Source organism: Melitaea cinxia, chromosome 25 (assembly GCF_905220565.1).
Source record: "Melitaea cinxia chromosome 25, ilMelCinx1.1, whole genome shotgun sequence".
NCBI lineage: Eukaryota > Metazoa > Arthropoda > Insecta > Lepidoptera > Nymphalidae > Melitaea > Melitaea cinxia.
Genome location: NC_059418.1, coordinates 6,415,274 through 6,434,476, shown reverse-complemented (window position 1 = coordinate 6,434,476; position 19,203 = coordinate 6,415,274). Strand labels below are relative to the sequence as shown.

At 34.4% G+C, this 19,203-nt stretch overlaps 2 protein-coding genes across 2 annotated transcripts in view; both read right to left on the bottom strand.

Annotated features, from left to right (window-relative positions):
* Positions 1-11,842: 11,842 nt before the first annotated feature.
* Positions 11,843-13,678, bottom strand: LOC123666064 (heat shock protein 68-like). The gene has a single exon (XM_045600272.1). The coding sequence runs from the start codon at positions 13,364-13,366 to the stop codon at positions 11,843-11,845; it is 1,524 nt and encodes a 507-aa protein (XP_045456228.1). The 5' UTR covers positions 13,367-13,678.
* A 4,667-nt stretch (positions 13,679-18,345) lies between these two features.
* The window catches only part of LOC123666063, a 31,720-nt gene continuing 30,862 nt past the window's right edge, over positions 18,346-19,203 (bottom strand). Inside the window, exon 11 of the mRNA XM_045600271.1 lies at positions 18,346-18,520. Coding sequence (XP_045456227.1) covers positions 18,392-18,520 — 129 coding nt within the window. The 3' untranslated portion in view covers positions 18,346-18,391. The remainder of the gene's footprint in view (positions 18,521-19,203) is intronic.

Sequence of the window (19,203 nt, the reverse complement as noted above, 5' to 3'; positions counted from 1 at the left end):
TATAAAATAAATAGTTTTCTTAAATAATATTATCATAGGTTACTCCTTATTACATCAGCTATGTGCCAGTGAAAGTCCCGTAAAAATCGTTCCAGCCGTTTCATAGATTAGCCGGAACAAACATTTAGACAGACTGACAAAAATTGTACAAAAATGTTATTTTGGTATATGTACCGTGTATACATCCATATGCATTTAGCAATAAGCGGTTATTTTAATATTACAAACAGACACTCTAATTTTATTTATTTTTATATAGATTACCTCATTTTCTTTATCTTCAATATCACCTAACATCTCCATTACGTTTATCAAAGAGTTATTTTTTGCAGGTTCTGTGGGTCCTACACTATTTAGATCAAAATCTTTCAAAATATTAACACTATTCCCATCATCTTCGTCCATAACTGGATCGTTATCATCGATATTGAAGTCATCATCACAAATCGTGATGTCATCATCACATGACGTTATGTCATCATCAAAATGATCATCGGAAACATTTATTTTGGATTTTAATTGATTTAGATATTCTTCGATTGATAAGTTATGTGGTTTTGTTGTAAGGACTGCTATTGCTATTATTAGGCGGTATTTTTGTAAAATAAATTGGTCTGGAAATATTGATATTAAATTTTAATTTTATTTATTTAATACTTAACATTTAAGACAAAATCAGTATTTTTTTAACTTAAAGAGGCGTAGGTGGTTGTTAAGATGTACGAAGTTCTTGAATTAGCTTTTATATGTACCTAAACGTTGGTCATGTCACTAGCCGCGATAAGATCGTCCCCATGTAATAAATATTAAAACAAAAATAATATTATTTAAAATCTATGGTTTTATTTACGCCTTAACAGCTGTCTTATATTGGCTTGTGATCTTACAAAAAACCTAGTAATAGAGAAAATATTGATAACATAAGCAATAAAAAATATACATATTGGAACGAAGTTCCTTACGACAGGCTTGACATTTGGCTGGGCGAGCGAACTGAAAAAAATGTGATACTAAAACCGTAAGAAAAATATATAACGGAAGTGACTTAATATCAGTCACACGACTGTATAATGTGACGTTTGTAAAACTAAAATATTACTAGTAAACTTTTTTAAAATTATTTATGTAATTTTATACTGTCGACAAAAATAAATAAAGCCATAATTATGTTTTTTATTTCACTTAATAGTTTGAATTATTATTATTATTATCTTTGATTTATTTTATTTTACGGTATTTGTTATTTTCTACAATACTAAGTTTCCTAAATACTTTATCAACTTAAAAAAAATCAAGAACTAGAAAATATAATTATATAAAATTCAACTTTTTTTTTCAAATTGTGTTGCTACTATACTATCCGAAGGAACTTCGTTCCTACCTGGTGTCCCATGACATCAAATATTTTATAAATATAGGTATCTGTACATTATATTAAATATCTCGTGAAACGATATTTGCCCGGGGTAATCTCCGAAACTATTGGACCGATTTTAATGATGTTTTACATAAATATGTATCTTTAACCAACTTCAAACATAGGCAATATTTTATTTTAATATATAATTACTAAGCTGTGCGGCAGCAAAGAATATAGCCACCCCCTCTCTTCTCGTGGGTGTCGTAAGAGGCGACTAAGGGATAACACAGTTCCACTACCACCTTGAAACTTAAAAAGCCGACCGATGGCGGGATAACCATCCAACTGCTAGCTTTTGAATACACAGGTCGAAGCTAGTTATAGATTATTTTAAGAAGAGACAAACTGCAAGTTATTATTTCAAAGGTTGCGTGAAAAGGAAATTAATTATGATCTGTTAACTGTTAGATATAATTATAATATATATATATATATATAGCGAACTGGGACACCACATATCTATTATTATTATTACACATCAGATAACTTTATCAGAAACCGGTAAAACAGACACATTTGGAATTTTTTATTTTAAAACATCGTGAGTTAATGATATATACATATGTATTAAAAAAATATATTGAAAATAAAAATGTAAATAATACTTGCCATATTCGTCAGAATCCATTTTTATGAAACAAATTTATACCAAAGTACTATAAATAAAAAACTTTGGATAATATATTTAGGAAGTATTAATTCCTACTTAACAAGCTAGAGATTTTCATAAAAGTGAAACTTCGCGCCATTTATTTTCTTAATAATTTATCCCAGAGAAAGCAAAGATTTAGTCACATACAGCCTAATATTATATAAAAACAATTGTTTTTTTTTTTAAATTCTTTAAAAGTTTTTCATTATAAATTCGCTTAAATAAACATTAATAATTTAATCTATGTACATTAAAAGTAGATATCTGTTGGATTTTTCTTTAAGCCAGTAAAGATATTATTTTTGGGTGGAAAAATTGTTAAAATGTGTTGTCGTCTAGTTAAATGTTTATTATAATGTTTTAATGTTTATTGTAAATGTCTTTTTATACATAAAATATTAATTAAATTTATATATATAAAACTTTCATAAACATAAAAAAAATCTTAATATTTCAATGTCATAAAAAAACATTTAGTCAAATCTATTGTCATGGTCTATTGACTTTTTATAAAATGAAAAATTACTACACTATTTTATATAAATATGGCATTATACACAATTTTATTCGGAATAAGTATATTTATGATAGCATTGGTGATGGCGATAATAAAAAAGATGTTTTTTTATTGGAAACAGGAACACAAAATCGAAAGAATGATTATAAGTACAGTTGACAGACCTAGTAAGTGACAGAACTATAAACGCACTTGGTACACCTATTGAAAACTTGTGGTTATAAAATACATCCCAAGTCAGGCAGCTCAGTTTTGATAAAGGTGTTTCCTGCTGCGCACTGCCACAAATAAGATTTGTAGGATAAATAAATAATGAACTCCTCACTCTTAACATAGACACGCGGTCATCTGTTCCTAAGTTAAGACAAATAATATATAATTATTAATTATTTATTTTAGCAGTAAGTATCATGATATGCACAGACAAGTGTGTTCTAAGAAGACGCCGGTATGCTGACAATATTGATATTTATGACGTTGTCAGTAAAAGCGATATTAGCTTGCCGAAGGACAGTGCCATCTCTAACGTAGTCGAATGACTATTATATGTAGAATATTTTAAAAATGTCACTCTTTTTAACGGATTTCTAAAAAGGAGGAGGCTCTCAATTCGACTGCATTTTTATGTAATAAGTACCTCATAATCGTTTTGGACGTACGGATGATAGCAAAATAATGCAGGAACTGCTTAAAAAAATAATCTGTTTTTATTATATCAGGAAACTATTAACTAAGAAGCCTGTTAAATATGAAGGCTGATTTTTACAATAAATATTTTTACGTTTCTTATCATTTATTATTACTGATTATCTGCAAGAACCAAATGAACTAATCGAACTTGTTATCGTTGTATGGTCGATCACTAGTTCCTTAACAAGTTACTAGAAGGTGCTGCTAAGAAGCTGCAAAGAATATTTCAACGGAATGCATGAGGCTTGCACTTGTGAATTTACCAAATATTTTTCGTAACACAATTATTTTTTATCCGATTTATTGCAAACGTTCTGAAGTTATGCGTTATAAATAAATCATAATTAATCTCTACTCAGTGTCTTTTAAGTAAAATAATAAAAAAAAAAAAAAACAAAAACAATAAATAGTTTTTTGTTATTCATTTTTTTTTATTTTAAATATTTTTATATATCTGTAATGTACTCCTCTCGTTGGTCCGGAAAGCACAAAGCACTTGATGCCATAGACATTATTTATTTTTATCATGTCATGTCTGCTAAGTCGCTCGTTTGTCCAAGAGATTCCATTATAGAACCTCATTCTTTTTTTCAAGTCGGTTAAAAATATCACTGAGTTTACCGATTTTGATGATACCTTTTTGTATTTGAAAGCTCGTGCTTGTCGTGTGGTACCACCTATACAGTTATCTCTAATGGTGGGTAGTAGAAATACAATAAAAATAAGACGATAATATTTTAATATTACGGTCATTTCAGTTCAAAACAGTTCTTTTCGTATTGTTAGAAATAATTTTATGCAGGATTATAGATCACTCGATACATCTTGAGTCGTACTGTTTGCTTTCGGGTTTGCTGTTTCTTTTTGTTCAGTATCTCTTATACTTTTTTTTTTTTTTTTTTAACAAGTCTTATACATCCACGGGCTTATGAACCCATGTCCTTTTTTACTCTAATACATGCAAATTTTTATTTTTATTTTTTTCTCTATTTCAAGGTAGGCGTTAGTCAACAACATCGCTGTTCAAGTCAGACTATGTTTGTTTTTAATGTCTCCAAAAGAGACGTGAGTCCACCGACCGGTTCTTAATCTAATCTATGGTACAACATTTTTTTTTTTTTTTTTTTTTTTGTATTATTATTATTTCCTTATAATACTATACTTATATCTAGCTAAATCTTACATTATTTACATGCGTAATAATCGTTTTCTTAGAAATATATTTTTTAATATTGTCTATATTACTACCAAACTTACTCCTCCCAAGCAAAGCAACCTATTCGAATTTTATTTTGACATCTCGAGAATACTCTCAACGACGGCGGTGTCTCTATTATGAATCGCCATCTTGAGACCATGCTCGAGGATGTCTTTTTCCGTAGCCTCCGCCGCCCTCCCGACGAAACGACAGATCGCGTCATCTCTGTAGTCGGTGTAGTAGACACAGGCCTTGGTGTGTCTAGTCACCGCGACTATCGCGTGCGAAACGCTGTCATGTATTCGCAGCCTCCCACTCCTCGTCTGGATGACGATGACACTCTCACTCGTCTGGCCCTGCGCCTCGTGGATAGTCAAGACACGCGACCCCTCCCCTTTCCCGTATCCCCGGTCCACCAGCAACTTCTTCTCTTCCTGCGTGAAGACCAGGTATAGGGTCCAGTTCTGTTTTGCAGAGATTTGCGCGCCCGTGAAGCTTTCCACGCGCAGGGAACGGATTATTGGGCTTGAGCTATAAATATCTTTGTAGACCTCGCTGATGGCGAAGGCGACATCCTTGGGGTTTCGGTGCGTACAAGACAGCTCCCACGATATGCCTGTTATCAGGGTTGGTCTGCTGTACCGCATCTTGAACAGGTTTTCCCTGTCGATGTACGGCAGCTGGTTAATATCTCCGATGAGGACCACCTTCTTAGCCCCTGATAGTCGGGCTGCCATCACTATGGCCCCGAAGTGGTTCATGAGGGCTTCATCTACCGTAAGACGGCTGATTTTTGCGCCCCCTCGAAAACCATTGACCAGTACGGAGGCCATAGTGCGCACCTTAGATTTGGCTTTAACGCCATAGCGGCGTGCCAGCTTCTCCTTAAGTTCTTTGGCAGCCTCGACTGTGGTCGTAATGACGACTTCCTCGTCCTCATCGAATTCCCCGACTATGCGAGTTGTCTTGCCACATCCTGGAACCCCATTTATCCATTCCAGTGAAGGTAGCCCCCAGACCACGGAAGAATCATCGGCGTCACGGTCCCCCGTGATGGTTTGAGCCATCCGGAGTATCCGATCATCCAGCATTACTCTCGTGCATCTGGCCACTACCACCACCGGGTCCCCTGGTGGTGTATTGAACATCTGAGGCTCTTGTTCCTGCCCCTCAGACTCGACCGCGCTCACGAAGCCTGCTGTGATGTTATATGCAGCCATATACCTCCCCGACATATTTCCTTTGAGTATCTGTCGAGTGTCGTTGTTGTAAATGGCTGCTTCGGCTTCTTCGAGTTCCACCTCCAGTAACTTTAGGTTGTTGTACTGGTAGGTCTGCATGATCTTATTGCATGTGGCCAGGTTCACCTCTCGGTTTGCCTTTGTTATGGCCAGGAACTCGGTAAGGGCATTTTGCGCGTGTTCAGACGGTGTGGACGCTGGTCGAAGTTTTGGTGGTGTTACTTGCCCCATATCGGCTCTTGTTCGAACAGTTGGTGGCGCCTCCGGGTGCTTCGAACTTTCGTCCTCGGTGAACCTTTCCAACGCCTTAATTTGCCGCTCTCTTGTATCGACCTGATTGGGGGACAAGTGGGGCGGTTTTTTGCCTCGTTTTGGGGAGATCGTCGATTGGATAAACTTCGCCATCGACATCAGGCTCGGTTTCGGTGTGGCTTTTGTCCGATTGCTTAACTCAGCCTTTTGGGCCTCGACCTGTTTCTGTAGGCGCTCCGATCCGCTGGGTGTGGGCTCTTCAAGAGCCGGCGATGCGGGGGGTTTAGATGTCCTGATCTTGGGTTTTAGGTAGCCTAGATCCTCCCCCCTGTCTTCGTATATAATGACCTCGTTGTTCAGTGAGGCCTTTAGACACCCGTACCTGTCTGATACGTTGCCTTTGTCATATCCGACTCTCATTGAGTCCACACTGATCCTTCCGGGGGCCCCACCGGAGGCCTCGTCCAGCCGCTGTAGCCACAAACTTGACTGCGCGAAGGCAGACCTTTCTCCTTCCTCGAAAAGCACGATTGTTTTATTTTTCAACCGCACCAGACGGTAAATTAAGTCGTCCTTCGGTTTTTGCGCAAGCGCCTCGATCTTAGAGCGCTTTATGCTTGTGTTTTGCGTGCTACCTGTCATCAGCAGGGCAAGCCCCGGCGAGACCACCAGACGATCCTGACCTTCGGAGCGACAAAAACTCATTCCGACTCTCTCCGCTTCGCTGTCCATAAACAGAGCCACGCATCTGGTCTTTATTCCCACTTCACCGCTTCCTTTCCATTCTTTGAACAAGGCCACTGGTGTTTTACTGTGAGTAGGTTGCGGAGGTACGTTTTTATTGGCTCTCTTCTGGAACAAACTCTGCAGAGAAGACGGTGTGGTCTGTGTTATTTGGCCACGCAGCGTTTGGGTATTCAGGGGCTGAGAAGCAGTTGCCCCAGGCTGGTAAACGGTATATGGGACACGGACCTGAACGTGTGTCGGTGTCTGTGTAATTGTGTTTGTGTTTGTGTTGGTAGTTGTTGTGACGGTACTGGCACTATGTGGTATGAGTGCAGCCTGTGGTAGAGCGGTCGTGCTATTTCTTTTTGCAGCCAAGGAAGCGGCTTTTCTCGCAAATGTCAGGAAAGACGTTCTGCCCGGTTCATTTTCCAAGATGGTGCGGAGCGAGGTCTGGTCTAGTTTTGTCTGGAGTTTGAGTTCCAGAGCCAGCCTTTCTCTGCCGAACCTCGGACATTCCAGCAGAATGTGCAGAACTGTCTCCTGACAGTTTGAGTCGCAGATACACGAAGGGCTGTCCCTAAGGTGGAATCTGTGTAGATACGCCGCAAATCCTCCGTGACCGGTCAGTACTTGTGTGTCGACAGGTGTTAGTGCCGATTTTCTTACCAGCTTGTAAGCGGTCTTTACGTCTGGTAGAAAGATTTTCGTGACCGTGATATCTCTTATACTGTAACAATACGGCAAAACAAATTTAAGTTATAAGATTAATAGCAATATGTGAAGACGGTAATATTAACCTGGTCCTTATAAGAGGCGACGCTCGCTATACCCGTCCTCCCAACTTTCCTCCAGAACTGCCAGGCGGGGTGAGTTGTTCTCTTATAATCGCATGGGACTGGTAACGTTGCATCTGAAAGTGCAGTTCAAAGTAGTGTAGTTTATCTGAGGCGATGAAATAGAAATTTTAATCAATATCAATACAAAAAAATAAAATTGGAGTGTCCGTTTGTGATATTAAAATAACCACTTTTAACTAAATGTATATGGATGTATACACGATACATACACCAAAATAGCATTTTTTTACAATTTTTGTCAGTCTGTCTATCTGTTTGTTCTGTGTTTCCTTATCATGGTACCAAACTAGGGATATCCCCTTTCTAACATAAAAGAATTATCAAAATCGGTACATCCAGTAGAAAGTTATGCGGTATAATACAACGTAGGTCGACGAAAAAAGCGTCAAGTAAAAACGCATTATTAGATATAACTCGAAAAGTAGTTGTTAGATCTCAAATAAATTTAAATGGGACCAATTGACACACACCACCTTTCGATTAAAAAAAAATGTCGAAATCGGTCGACCCGGTCAAAAGTTCTGATGTAACATACATAAAAATAAAAAAAATAAAAAAAAATACAGTCGAATTGAGAACCTCCTCCTGTTTTGGAAGTCGGTTAAAAAGGAGACAGAATGCTATTCTGTCTTCGTTGCATAGTAGACATATCTATGTTATGCCTCTGGCGATTTTAAATTGAAAAGAAAAGCGCAACTGTTAAACCGATGTACCCCCACTATTGTTGTTGCAAGACCTGTGTAGAAGACCGAGGCCGTACCCTTTTTTTGCCAACCTCGTTGTAAAACCAAAATTTTTGTATTTAGAAAAATTCCTAGCTACGCTTAAGGACATGAGAAATAAAACACAGTAATTTTATTTAAAATTTATTAAAAATGAGGTAGCTTACATTTGGCAAGATCGCAAAATAAAATAAAAAAAAACTACAAAATACATATATTACAGTCTATGTCTACTAAATGGAATTAAAATTAGACGCATGTACATTAGTATATATATATATATATATATATATATATATATATATATATATATATATATATATATATATATATATAGATTTATATATATTGCCATGTCATAAGTCTATTACAATCATACACAGGCAACAAATTATGAGTATCTCAAATATATGTTAGGAAAATCACAGCTCCATCACAAAAATGTCTTTGAATTGTTGAAAAATTACATGATTATCAGGAATATAACATTGTAAATGATTAGTTATTTATTTATAATGTTACATACTTTAATTATATTATAATCTAGGATTTTTTTTATTAACCGATTCAGTGTGGTGGTAGATTTTCCAAACTTTAGCGCCTGGCGGTGAACAAATTTTTCGTGGCTCCTCTGAGGTGCCAAGTGCCAGGGACTTTCATGGCTCCTCTCATGCGCCATCCGCCATGAAGTTTAACTTATCGCTTTTTCGTCGGTTTCCATTTACTTTTGTTATAGTCACAACCCAACACCGAACGTGAGCGATTTAATAGTTCGCTTCAAGTGTTTAGAAGTGCCTATATATGTATATAAGCCAAGATGGAAGGTAAGCTTATTTTAGAAGGTGTCGTAAACCTTTCGGTACATGTTTCGCTTGATTGACTGATCAATTAATTTTGTTTAATTGAAGAATGGAATATTACCGTGCTAGTCTCATAGGTCATAAAATGCTCATACGCCTATTTTATAGAAGTATTTCATAAATAAATATTACATCGTATTAATTATAATAGAATATCTATTTCTAATAAATAAATTCAATGGAAAAGAAAACTACAGGTATAAAATTGAACACGAAATTATTTATTTGGATAAAAAGGTTCACTTGGGCTAGCTACGTAGTTCCCATTGACACTTACTTTTTTAAATATCAAACTAGATAATACCCAACTAATACCTATTACCTAGTTGGATAATTTAGAGATGACCTAGCAATGCGAATATTTTTTTATTAAGTGTTTCATGTTATAGCAAACCACCCCCCCCCCCCCCCGAGTATTGTACTTTTATCGATCGGCAAAATAACATTAATCGTATATATAAAGATATATATCTATAAATATATAATCGTATCTTATCCAATTTTAACGATTAAGTCGTATTTTGTTTACATAAAATTTATTTATTGATATAATCTGAATCAAATTCATCAGTCACTATCCTTATTTTCTTTTGTTAAAAGCGACTGGCAGTTACAGAAACATTTCATAACAATAAATAGTTTTTTTTTTACATAATTTTTCTTTCGAAAAGGTTTACAACTCCTGGTGTATGCGTTTTCATGGAATATCCCGAAACTAACAGTGTATTCGTAATCTGCGTGACAATAAAGACACTTTTGTTTACGGATGACCTCTTGAAAAATGGTGTTTTATCAGAGTTTTTACATGTAAACATTTTGACTCCTCTCGGGCTTCACACGCCATATACAAAAAATACCATAGCCCTACGGCGCCATCTGCACTGAGTCGGTTAAATACTTTATGTTAGGCAATAATGAACTGAAATAACTACTCGTAGAAGCTGTCTTCCGAGAATATTCTTCTAGAACAGGAATGTCAAAAATACAGCGATCGCAATGTGTCACAGAAAGAAGAATCATGACTTCACTTGATTCCTCTACGGAAGTTTGAAAATGCGCATACTACATTCTTTTATTTCAATCTGGCCCGTCTACACATTCTAAAAATATAATTATGGCCCTCTATAAAATGTAGTTTAACACCCCTGTTCTAGAATTTTCATCATTCTTCTGGTAGAATATTTTTAATGATTTAATTAATTATAATGATATAAGATTGAATATTATTAAATTGAATTATAGTTTCTACTAAAAAATTATATACTATGAGCAAAAATGGACAAAAAAAGCTAGAAACTGGCTTTCGAGAATATCCTTCTTCTAGAATTTTCTTCACTTTTCTAGCACAAAATGGTATGTGTTTAATATAGTTATGATTCCATTGAGATTGTATTTTCAATTCAGTTCTTTCAGTTTCACTCTTTCTTTAAAACTAAAAACGAATATTTCAGTCAATACATTGCTTTCCTTCTTCATCATTACTGTAATTTATATTAAGAGATGGTCAACATTCTCGAAATATGTGTCCATTTATGTCGTCAGCACTTAATGAACTGTAAAAAGCTTTCAAGGTTAGAGCGTATATACAAAGTGATATAATATATAATGTGTAGAGGATGCTGATATATTAAGCATATATAAGCTACTAGCTGACCCGGCGAACTTCGTATCGCCTAACACAAACTTTATCGTATGGTATTAAAGTTCAAATTGACTTTAAAGTATTATCACAAATCTTTTGTATGGGAGTATAGAAAAGTGTTGTTTTTTGACTTTTTCAGGAAATTTTAAATTTTTTTTTTTTTTTGAATTTTTCTCTCCGTAAGAACCATCCTCGTACTTCAAGGAATATTTAAAAAAAAGAATTAGCGAAATCGGTCCAACCGTTCTCGAGTTTTGCGCTTAGCAACACATTCAGCGACTCATTTTTATATTATAGATGTACGCGGTCATCTGTTCTAAGATAGGTAGTTAATATATCTGTGTTATTGATAACGAATGACATACTTTTTTTTAAAATAAATATACGTATAAATAATACATATATAAATATTACATCCAGATTCAAGATGGCATCGCAATTATTTTAAGTTTTCGAAAATTCGAAAATACAAAGTTTTAAAATATACACTGTAAATGATCTATAAATGATACATTAAACAAGACAAATTAACAAGTAAATATTTTTAGCATACACACACAGTTGTCTGTTCTTAAGGTAGACAACTTAATGCTTGTGTCGTAGATAATAGTGGACTGATATAGCAATATTTTTAATATATATATTACCGGAAAAGAAAGCGAAGTACTTACAAACTACCCCAACGGGCTAGTCAATTCTTACTAACTGAATATCTTAGTTATGATATTTGTTTTTTTAATTTCTTCTTCAATATATTATTGAATAAATTTACATATCAATATTCTATATATAAATAAATGTGTATTACATTATTCGGGAAGAGAATCGAGCACACAACAATCATAACAAACACAAAAGAATTTTCGTCCTTGAAGCGTCATCTTAAAGCTAAAATGATAATTTTTGATATGTAAAAGCAATGCATATACAAAAAATATGAATAAACTGAAATATATCAAGAGTGGGTACTTACCGACACAAGCACAGATATATAGAGCCCCGGAAAAACTTGGAAAAAGTCAAAACTCTAATTATCTAATAATAATAATAATCATATTACGTGTTCTAATGCCCAGGATCAGAGAATCCAATATCATTCCTGTGTCTTTTGTATATTTGTCCTGTCTGCTCAACCCTCCTCAGTTTCAATGCCCAGCGTTTTAATAACTCTGACATCCTTCTTTCATACTCTTCCCGCATGCAGTCGGGGTTCGCTTCCAACCAAGCTAATTCTCTCGCACATTCATCCGTAATATTGTAATGTTCCTCAGCAGTTATCTCTTCAGAATTGTCATCCATGATTCTTTTAGCGTTGTATATGTACGTTTCAAGCTGGTTCCTCACTTCCAAACGTACCCTGTTCTCCTCATCTTCCTCTCTGAACTTCTCAGCGTCTGCAATCATTTTGCAGACCTCTTGTTGAGTCAGTCTATTAGCATTGTTTATCGTCACACTTTTAAAATGACCAGTTGTCCTGTCTGTGGTGGAAACCGTCAATATACCGTTTACGTCGACCTCAAACGTGACATCAATCTTGGCGACTCCTCTTGGTGCTGGAGGTATATGATGGAGATCGAACGCGCCAAGCAAATTATTGTCTTTAGTCAGAGGTCTCTCTCCTTCGTACACTTCAATATTCATAGCGTCTTGGTAATCTTCTAATGTGGTTATTTGCCTAACGTGGCTGCACGGTATGGGTGTGTTGCGTCGTAGTACGGTGAACATTAAGCCGTGACCCGTTTCAACACCCAACGACAATGGCACGACATCGATTAACAGTAATTTTTTTAGCCTCTCACTTGTGTCACCAGATACTATAGCTGCTTGGATAGCTGCTCCACACGCAATAGCCTCATCCGGATTGACAGAAGCCGTTAAATCTACGCCATTGAAGAACTGACTAATCATTTGTTTTATCTTTGGTATTCTCGTACTACCTCCCACTAATATAACATCGTTGATATCCTTCTTAGTCATCCCAGCATCAAATAACGCTTGATCGACGTAATGAAGGGTATCTGTAAGTAAGTCTGAACAGATTCTCTCAAATTCGGCGCGGGTAATCGTCGCGTAATAGTCGATTCCTTCACAAAGTGTTTCTACTTGGACAATGTCTTCGTTAGCAGACGTCAGCAATCGCTTAGCCCTTTCAGCAGCAGTTTTAAGCCGCCGTAACGCTCGAGGGCTTTTTACTTCCTTACCGTGTCGTTTCCGAACATCACCAATTAAATGCGCCACAATACGATTATCAAAATCTTCACCCCCCAGTCTAATATTACCAGTGGCTGCCTTCACTTGGTACACAGACTCTTCACCAATACTCAAAATTGACACATCAAATGTACCACCTCCTAAATCATAGACAAGCACGTTCTTTTCCCCACTCATATCCTTATTTAAGCCGTACGCTAAAGCGGCGGCAGTCGGTTCATTAATTATCCTAATAACTTCTAAGCCAGCTATCTGACCGGCAAACTTTGTGGCTTGACGCTGATAATCACTGAAATAAGCCGGTACGGTTATGACAGCTTTATCAACTTTACACCCTAAAAACTTCTCCGCGATCTGTTTCATCCTGAAAACGATCATAGCACTTATTTCTTCGGGCGCGAACAATCTTATCTTACCCCTATAGTTAACACGTATTTTCGGCTTACCGTTGTCATTTAGAACTGTGTATGGTAAATTTTTTAAATCCTCTTGCAAGCCGGGTTCGTAAAACCCGCGCCCGATAATTCTTTTCACGCCGAAAATCGTATTCACCGCGTTTACGGACGCTTGATTTTTCGCGGGCTCGCCTATCAAGCGTTCCCGCTGTGTGAACGCCACGTAGGACGGAGTTATATGATTTCCCTGTTCGTTAGGTATCACATGCACATCATTATCACGCCACACGGCTACACATGAACACGACGTACCTAAATCTATACCGATCGCAACCATTTTCGTTCAATTAAACACCATCACTTTCGTCTTTTACCGGTAAATTTGAAAGTCTAAAAACCGTTGCGCGCCTTTATATATACCCAATCACATTCAAGAATGTTCTCGATATCAAAACTAGCCAATCACAGAGCAGTATTCAAGGACGTTTCTAGAACAGTGTTGCCATGTTAAGGAAATTATTTTGATTAAGTTTATATTTTTTATAAACAAAACAAAAAAGGTTTTGTATTCAAAATTTATTTTGGTTTCGTAGTGTTGATAAGAAATAGCAAATAATATAGAACTTCGATAAGATATTATTGTCTCACACAAACAAAAATGTTAACTTACACACAACAACACATACAAATGTTTAGTTAGACAGCCATAGAATAGTTTACATTTCCACGGAATATTTCACAATTAAATAACAGTACTATAATCAAAAGCCCTAACTTTTGAAACACACGTTAGTACATGTTGCGATCATGCATCGTCATCATAAGAGATTTTTATAAAAGTGACTAGCTGACCCCGCAAACGTTGTTTTGCAATATATGTCATTAACCCTCTTAACCCCCCCCCCCCTTATAACTTAGGGGTATGAAAAATAGATGTTGTTCGATTCTCAGATCTACCCGATATGCACACAAAATTTCATGAGAATCGGTCAAGCCGTTTCGGAGGAGTTTAACTACAATCACCACGATACGAGAATCTTATATATTAGATTAACAAAAACCACAGTTGAGACCACTGCTTGACCAACCTCGTCTGATAGGAAGTAATGTTTATTTCATTAATATTGTAAGTAAATGTGATGTATGAACAACAACTATATATTACGTTACATATAATGTGTGCGTTTATATGTTAATGCATATTTTGTTTTTACTTAACAAAGTCAATAGTTATAAGATTGAGTTACAAAAAATGAAAAAAAAAATAGGTGTAAGATTTCGTAAAAACTGTAGCCTATAACTAAGTATTTATATCAATTCATTAAAAAAACTTAATAATTTATTACAATAAATTATTATTAAATAATATTTCAAACAAAGCAGAGCAATTTATTGTTATTAAAAGTATAACTTTATGATTTCAGTAGTTTTAAAGTTCAATTTACTGCAGTAGAAATACTAATTTTTTAGATAACTCGTGTGGGATTCGAAATTTTATAAACAGTGTTAGCATTAAAATTTGTCATTCTGACAATTAAAATATTGGATTTTGAGTTAATATTACTATTATTGTTTATTTGTTTAATACCGCAACAATACAGATATGGTGACACCATCTTCTGAATGGTTAATATTTATTTACGATTAGTCAGTCGTTATCGTTGTTATCTGTTTTACAAAATAAATACTGCTATAATTTAAATTTATTCTTCTAATAATTTTATAAGATTGTATTATTCTTACTGTGATTTTTATTTGTTGAAGTGTCGGAAGAGCATACAGATGGCGACACCATCTTCCAAATAATTAAGACCAATTTTCTTATTAGTTCCCACCATGTTTGTAATCTATTGGCGGGATTGTTATCCTATAAATATGATAATTTGTAAGTAAAGAAGCAGTTATTGTTTAATTATTGTGCTTCTAACGTTGCTACCTAATAAGTGGCGCTTAAGTGATTAGTGTGATTACTTATTCAATGTAGTAAAAAGTGTGTATCGTAAATGAATAACAATAGATTTTAAGTAAGAAATAAGTGTTTCGTTGAGTATTTTCAGTCATATTCTACAAGATTGACGTTAAAATTCCAATTTTTTTTTCTTATTATTAAATACAGTTATAAAAAGTTAAATAATGATTTATATATTTTGTACCATCTCAAATCAGGGAAAATTTTATTACATGACCACCCAGAGCACTAGTAAAAGGCTGATAAAGTTATGACGTCAAACTTTTTTGTCTCTTTCTAACTCGCAATGAATTGAATGCTATCCTTTTTGGAGACAATCATTTCATAACCATTTATCAAAATATTAATTCATTAACCTATTTTCATATTACATTAGCGAAAATAAAAACAGATAGATTTTTTTAAATATAAATAAATTTAAATAACCTTACTTGTAAGAAATTTTACCGTAACAGTGCGGAAGATAGAAATTGCCGCCATTTTTTATTTGTTTTAACCAGTTACAAAATTGTTTTTAACTGCGTATAGTATAAAATCTTATCTAACACTAGCTGACTTGACAAACGTGTTGCCATACGGATACGGATACGATTACAATACGATCACCTAGTGCCTATAAATAATTATATTTGCTTGTAAACAGAAAAAAAACGACTTCAATTAAATCGACAAGTAATACAACGTAAGTAGACGCAATATACAATATAACAAATATAATATATGTTATCAAAGATTGCTCAATAAGTAGTCATTAGATCTCGATATAATTTAAATGGTAAGTACCACAACAAAAGCATTAGCTTTCGATTAAAACAAGAATCATCAAAATTATTTATAAAAATAAACTGCTACTGCCCTCTAGTGGATAATATAACAACTATAATATAACACTATTACTTTACATGGTTCTTTTTTTTACTTTTTTATATTTTTTATAAAAATCTCGTAACAGTGTTTGTGTTCATGCTCCTCCGAAACGATTCGGCAGATTTTTATGAATTGGTTATTAAATTTGATAAGTATGAGAACATATTGATATCGTAAAGTAAATTTCATACCGCTACGTGATTAGGATGTTCCTGTTTAGATTTTGTTTTTTATTTTGTTTAAGCTATCGGCAATATTTTATTTCGATATATATATTCGTGAATATATATGTTTAATAATATATATGTGTAAAACAAATAATGCTGTACGAAGTTCGCCAGGTTAGCTAGTATAATTATAACTTGTTATAAATATTTTTTGTTTAGTCAATACAAATTGTTATAAACGGTCATCGTATCAGTAATAAATACTTTTTGAGTGACTTAGGGTCTGTTTCACTGCTTCTTGATAAAGTTGCTTCTTGATAAGTAGACGGGTGTTGTGTCTGGCGGGCTATTGGCCCAACGGTTGTTGTCGGGATCTTGTATATATACATAATCACTTTGAAAACTCTGATAGCTCGATGTAGCATACGTCAGTTTTCTTTAATTACGTTGTTTGTAGTCGTTCGTATTTCGCGCGATAGATGTCGCCACACATATAAAACATTTTTATTAAAAAATATTCGCCATATTCACAATCCATTTCTATGAAGCAAATTTATACCAAAGTACCTACGACAAATAAAAAACCTTTGTATAAATATTTAGGAAGTACTAATACTTAACAATAGGTATAGAAAATAATCACAAAAGTGAAATTTCGCGCCTATTCTAGAGAAAGCAAAGATTTAGTCACATATAGCCTAATATTATTTAAGATTTTTTTTAATTCTTAAATATGTTTTTCATTATAAGTTAACAAAAAGAAAATATATAATCTTTATACGTTAAAACTAGAATCTGTTGGATTTTTCTTTATGCCAGTAAATTTAGTATGATTTTTAGGTGGCAAAATTTGTTAAAATGTTAAGACGAAAGTAGTACGTAGATCGTTTAGTTAAATTGTAATTTAAATGTTTTAATGTTAACTTAAATGTTTTTTATACAAAAAAATATTAAATAAAGTTATATTTCTAATAATAAAAACAACTAAAATTTTCAATAACTTTTTTAAAAGTTCATAGTTTTTATCATAATATAATAGAATCAGAGCCATCTGTAATTATCAGCGAGACCATCTTTTTACGTGGGGAAAATCCATCATGGATACCCTTCAGTGCGGGGGCACCAGAGGGTAATGTCAGACTCCTACTGACTAAAAAACCACCACGTGTGAGCAGTCGTCCGCCTGGGTGGGGTGAGATGGGGTCGCGCTAGCATTCGCCACCTCGGCCCGGCGATTATCTGCCAGACCAACATCAACTAATCGAACTTATCATTGTTGTATGGTCGATTGGTGTAGTTCCTAAACAAGCTATTAGAATTAGAGCGTGCTTTTAATAAGCTGCAAGCAATATTTTAAGGGAGTGTATGAGGCGTGAACTTTTGAATTTTCTAAATATTAATAATTTTCTTGTAACACAAAAAAAGATTGTTTATCCAATTTGTTGCAAGCATTCGGAAGCTGTGCGTCATAAATAAATCTTAATTAATCTCTACTCAGTGTATTTTTAACCGGCTTCAAAAAAAGGAGGAGGTTACTCAATTCGACCGTATACATTTTTTTTATGTATGTTCGGGGATAACTCCGTCGTTTATGAACCGATTTTGATAATTCTTTTTTTGTTAGAATGGAGATATACCTAGTTTGGTACCATGATAAGGAAACTAGGATCTGATGATGGGATCTTAGAGAAATCGTGGGAAACTCTCAAAAATCCGCATAACTTTTTACTGGGTGTACCGATTTTGATGATTTTTATTTAAACGAAAGCCGATGTTTATCATGTGGTCACATTTAAATTTCATCGAGATCTGAATACAACTTTTGGAGTAATTTTTGATAATGCGTATTTACTTGACTTTTTTTTGTCTACCTACGATGTCTTACTTGTCGATATGATTGAAGTCGGTTTTTCTTCGTTTGCCCGCAAACACAATTATTGGTTAAATAAAAGAGATCAATGAATACTTTTTTGTTATTCGTTTATTTATTTTTTAATATTTTTCTTTATCTGTACTCCTTCCGTCGGTCCAGAAAGCACTTAATACCATAGACACTATTTATTTTTATGATGTCTATGTCTGATAAAAGTTGCTCGTTTTGTCCGAGTGATTTCATTATAGAACCGTCTGGATCCTGCAAAAAAAAACATTTTACTGACATCAAAAAAGGAGGTTCTTAATTCGATTACTTTTTATGTGTGCTACGGCAAAAGTGTTACTGAGTTTACCGATTTTGATGATTTTTTTAGTATTTGAAAGCTTGTGCTTGTCGTGTCTCGTGTAATCCCATTGAAATTTGATCAAAATATGACGAGTAGTTTTTGAGTTATATCTAATGATGGGTAGTAGAATTATCATTTTTATTTTATTTATTTTTTTCAATAAAAAATACACCTGCATACATTTTAATACTATGATCATTTGGATTAAAATGCTAAGGTATCAAAACACATTTTTTCGTCATGTCAGAAATAGTGTTACGCGGGTTTATAGATCATTTTTGATACATCTTGAGTACTGTACTGAGTACTGTTTGCTTTCGGGTTTGCTGTTTCTTCTCGTTCAATATCTCTATACTGTCAACATTATGTGTATACTTCTGCATAAACAGTATTTAGTTAGGAAAAAAAAAACCGTCAGCGTCGGACCACGTCCTAGTTTTACTAGGCAGTCACAGGACTGTTGATCTGTAGTATAATAAGTAGAAAAATCGCATGTGGTATTGCATGCATGATAAACAAAGGCACGGGCATTTTGAGCCCGTGGATCAAAAATTTATAAAAAAAAAACATTATGGCAAAGCAAATTTAATTTATA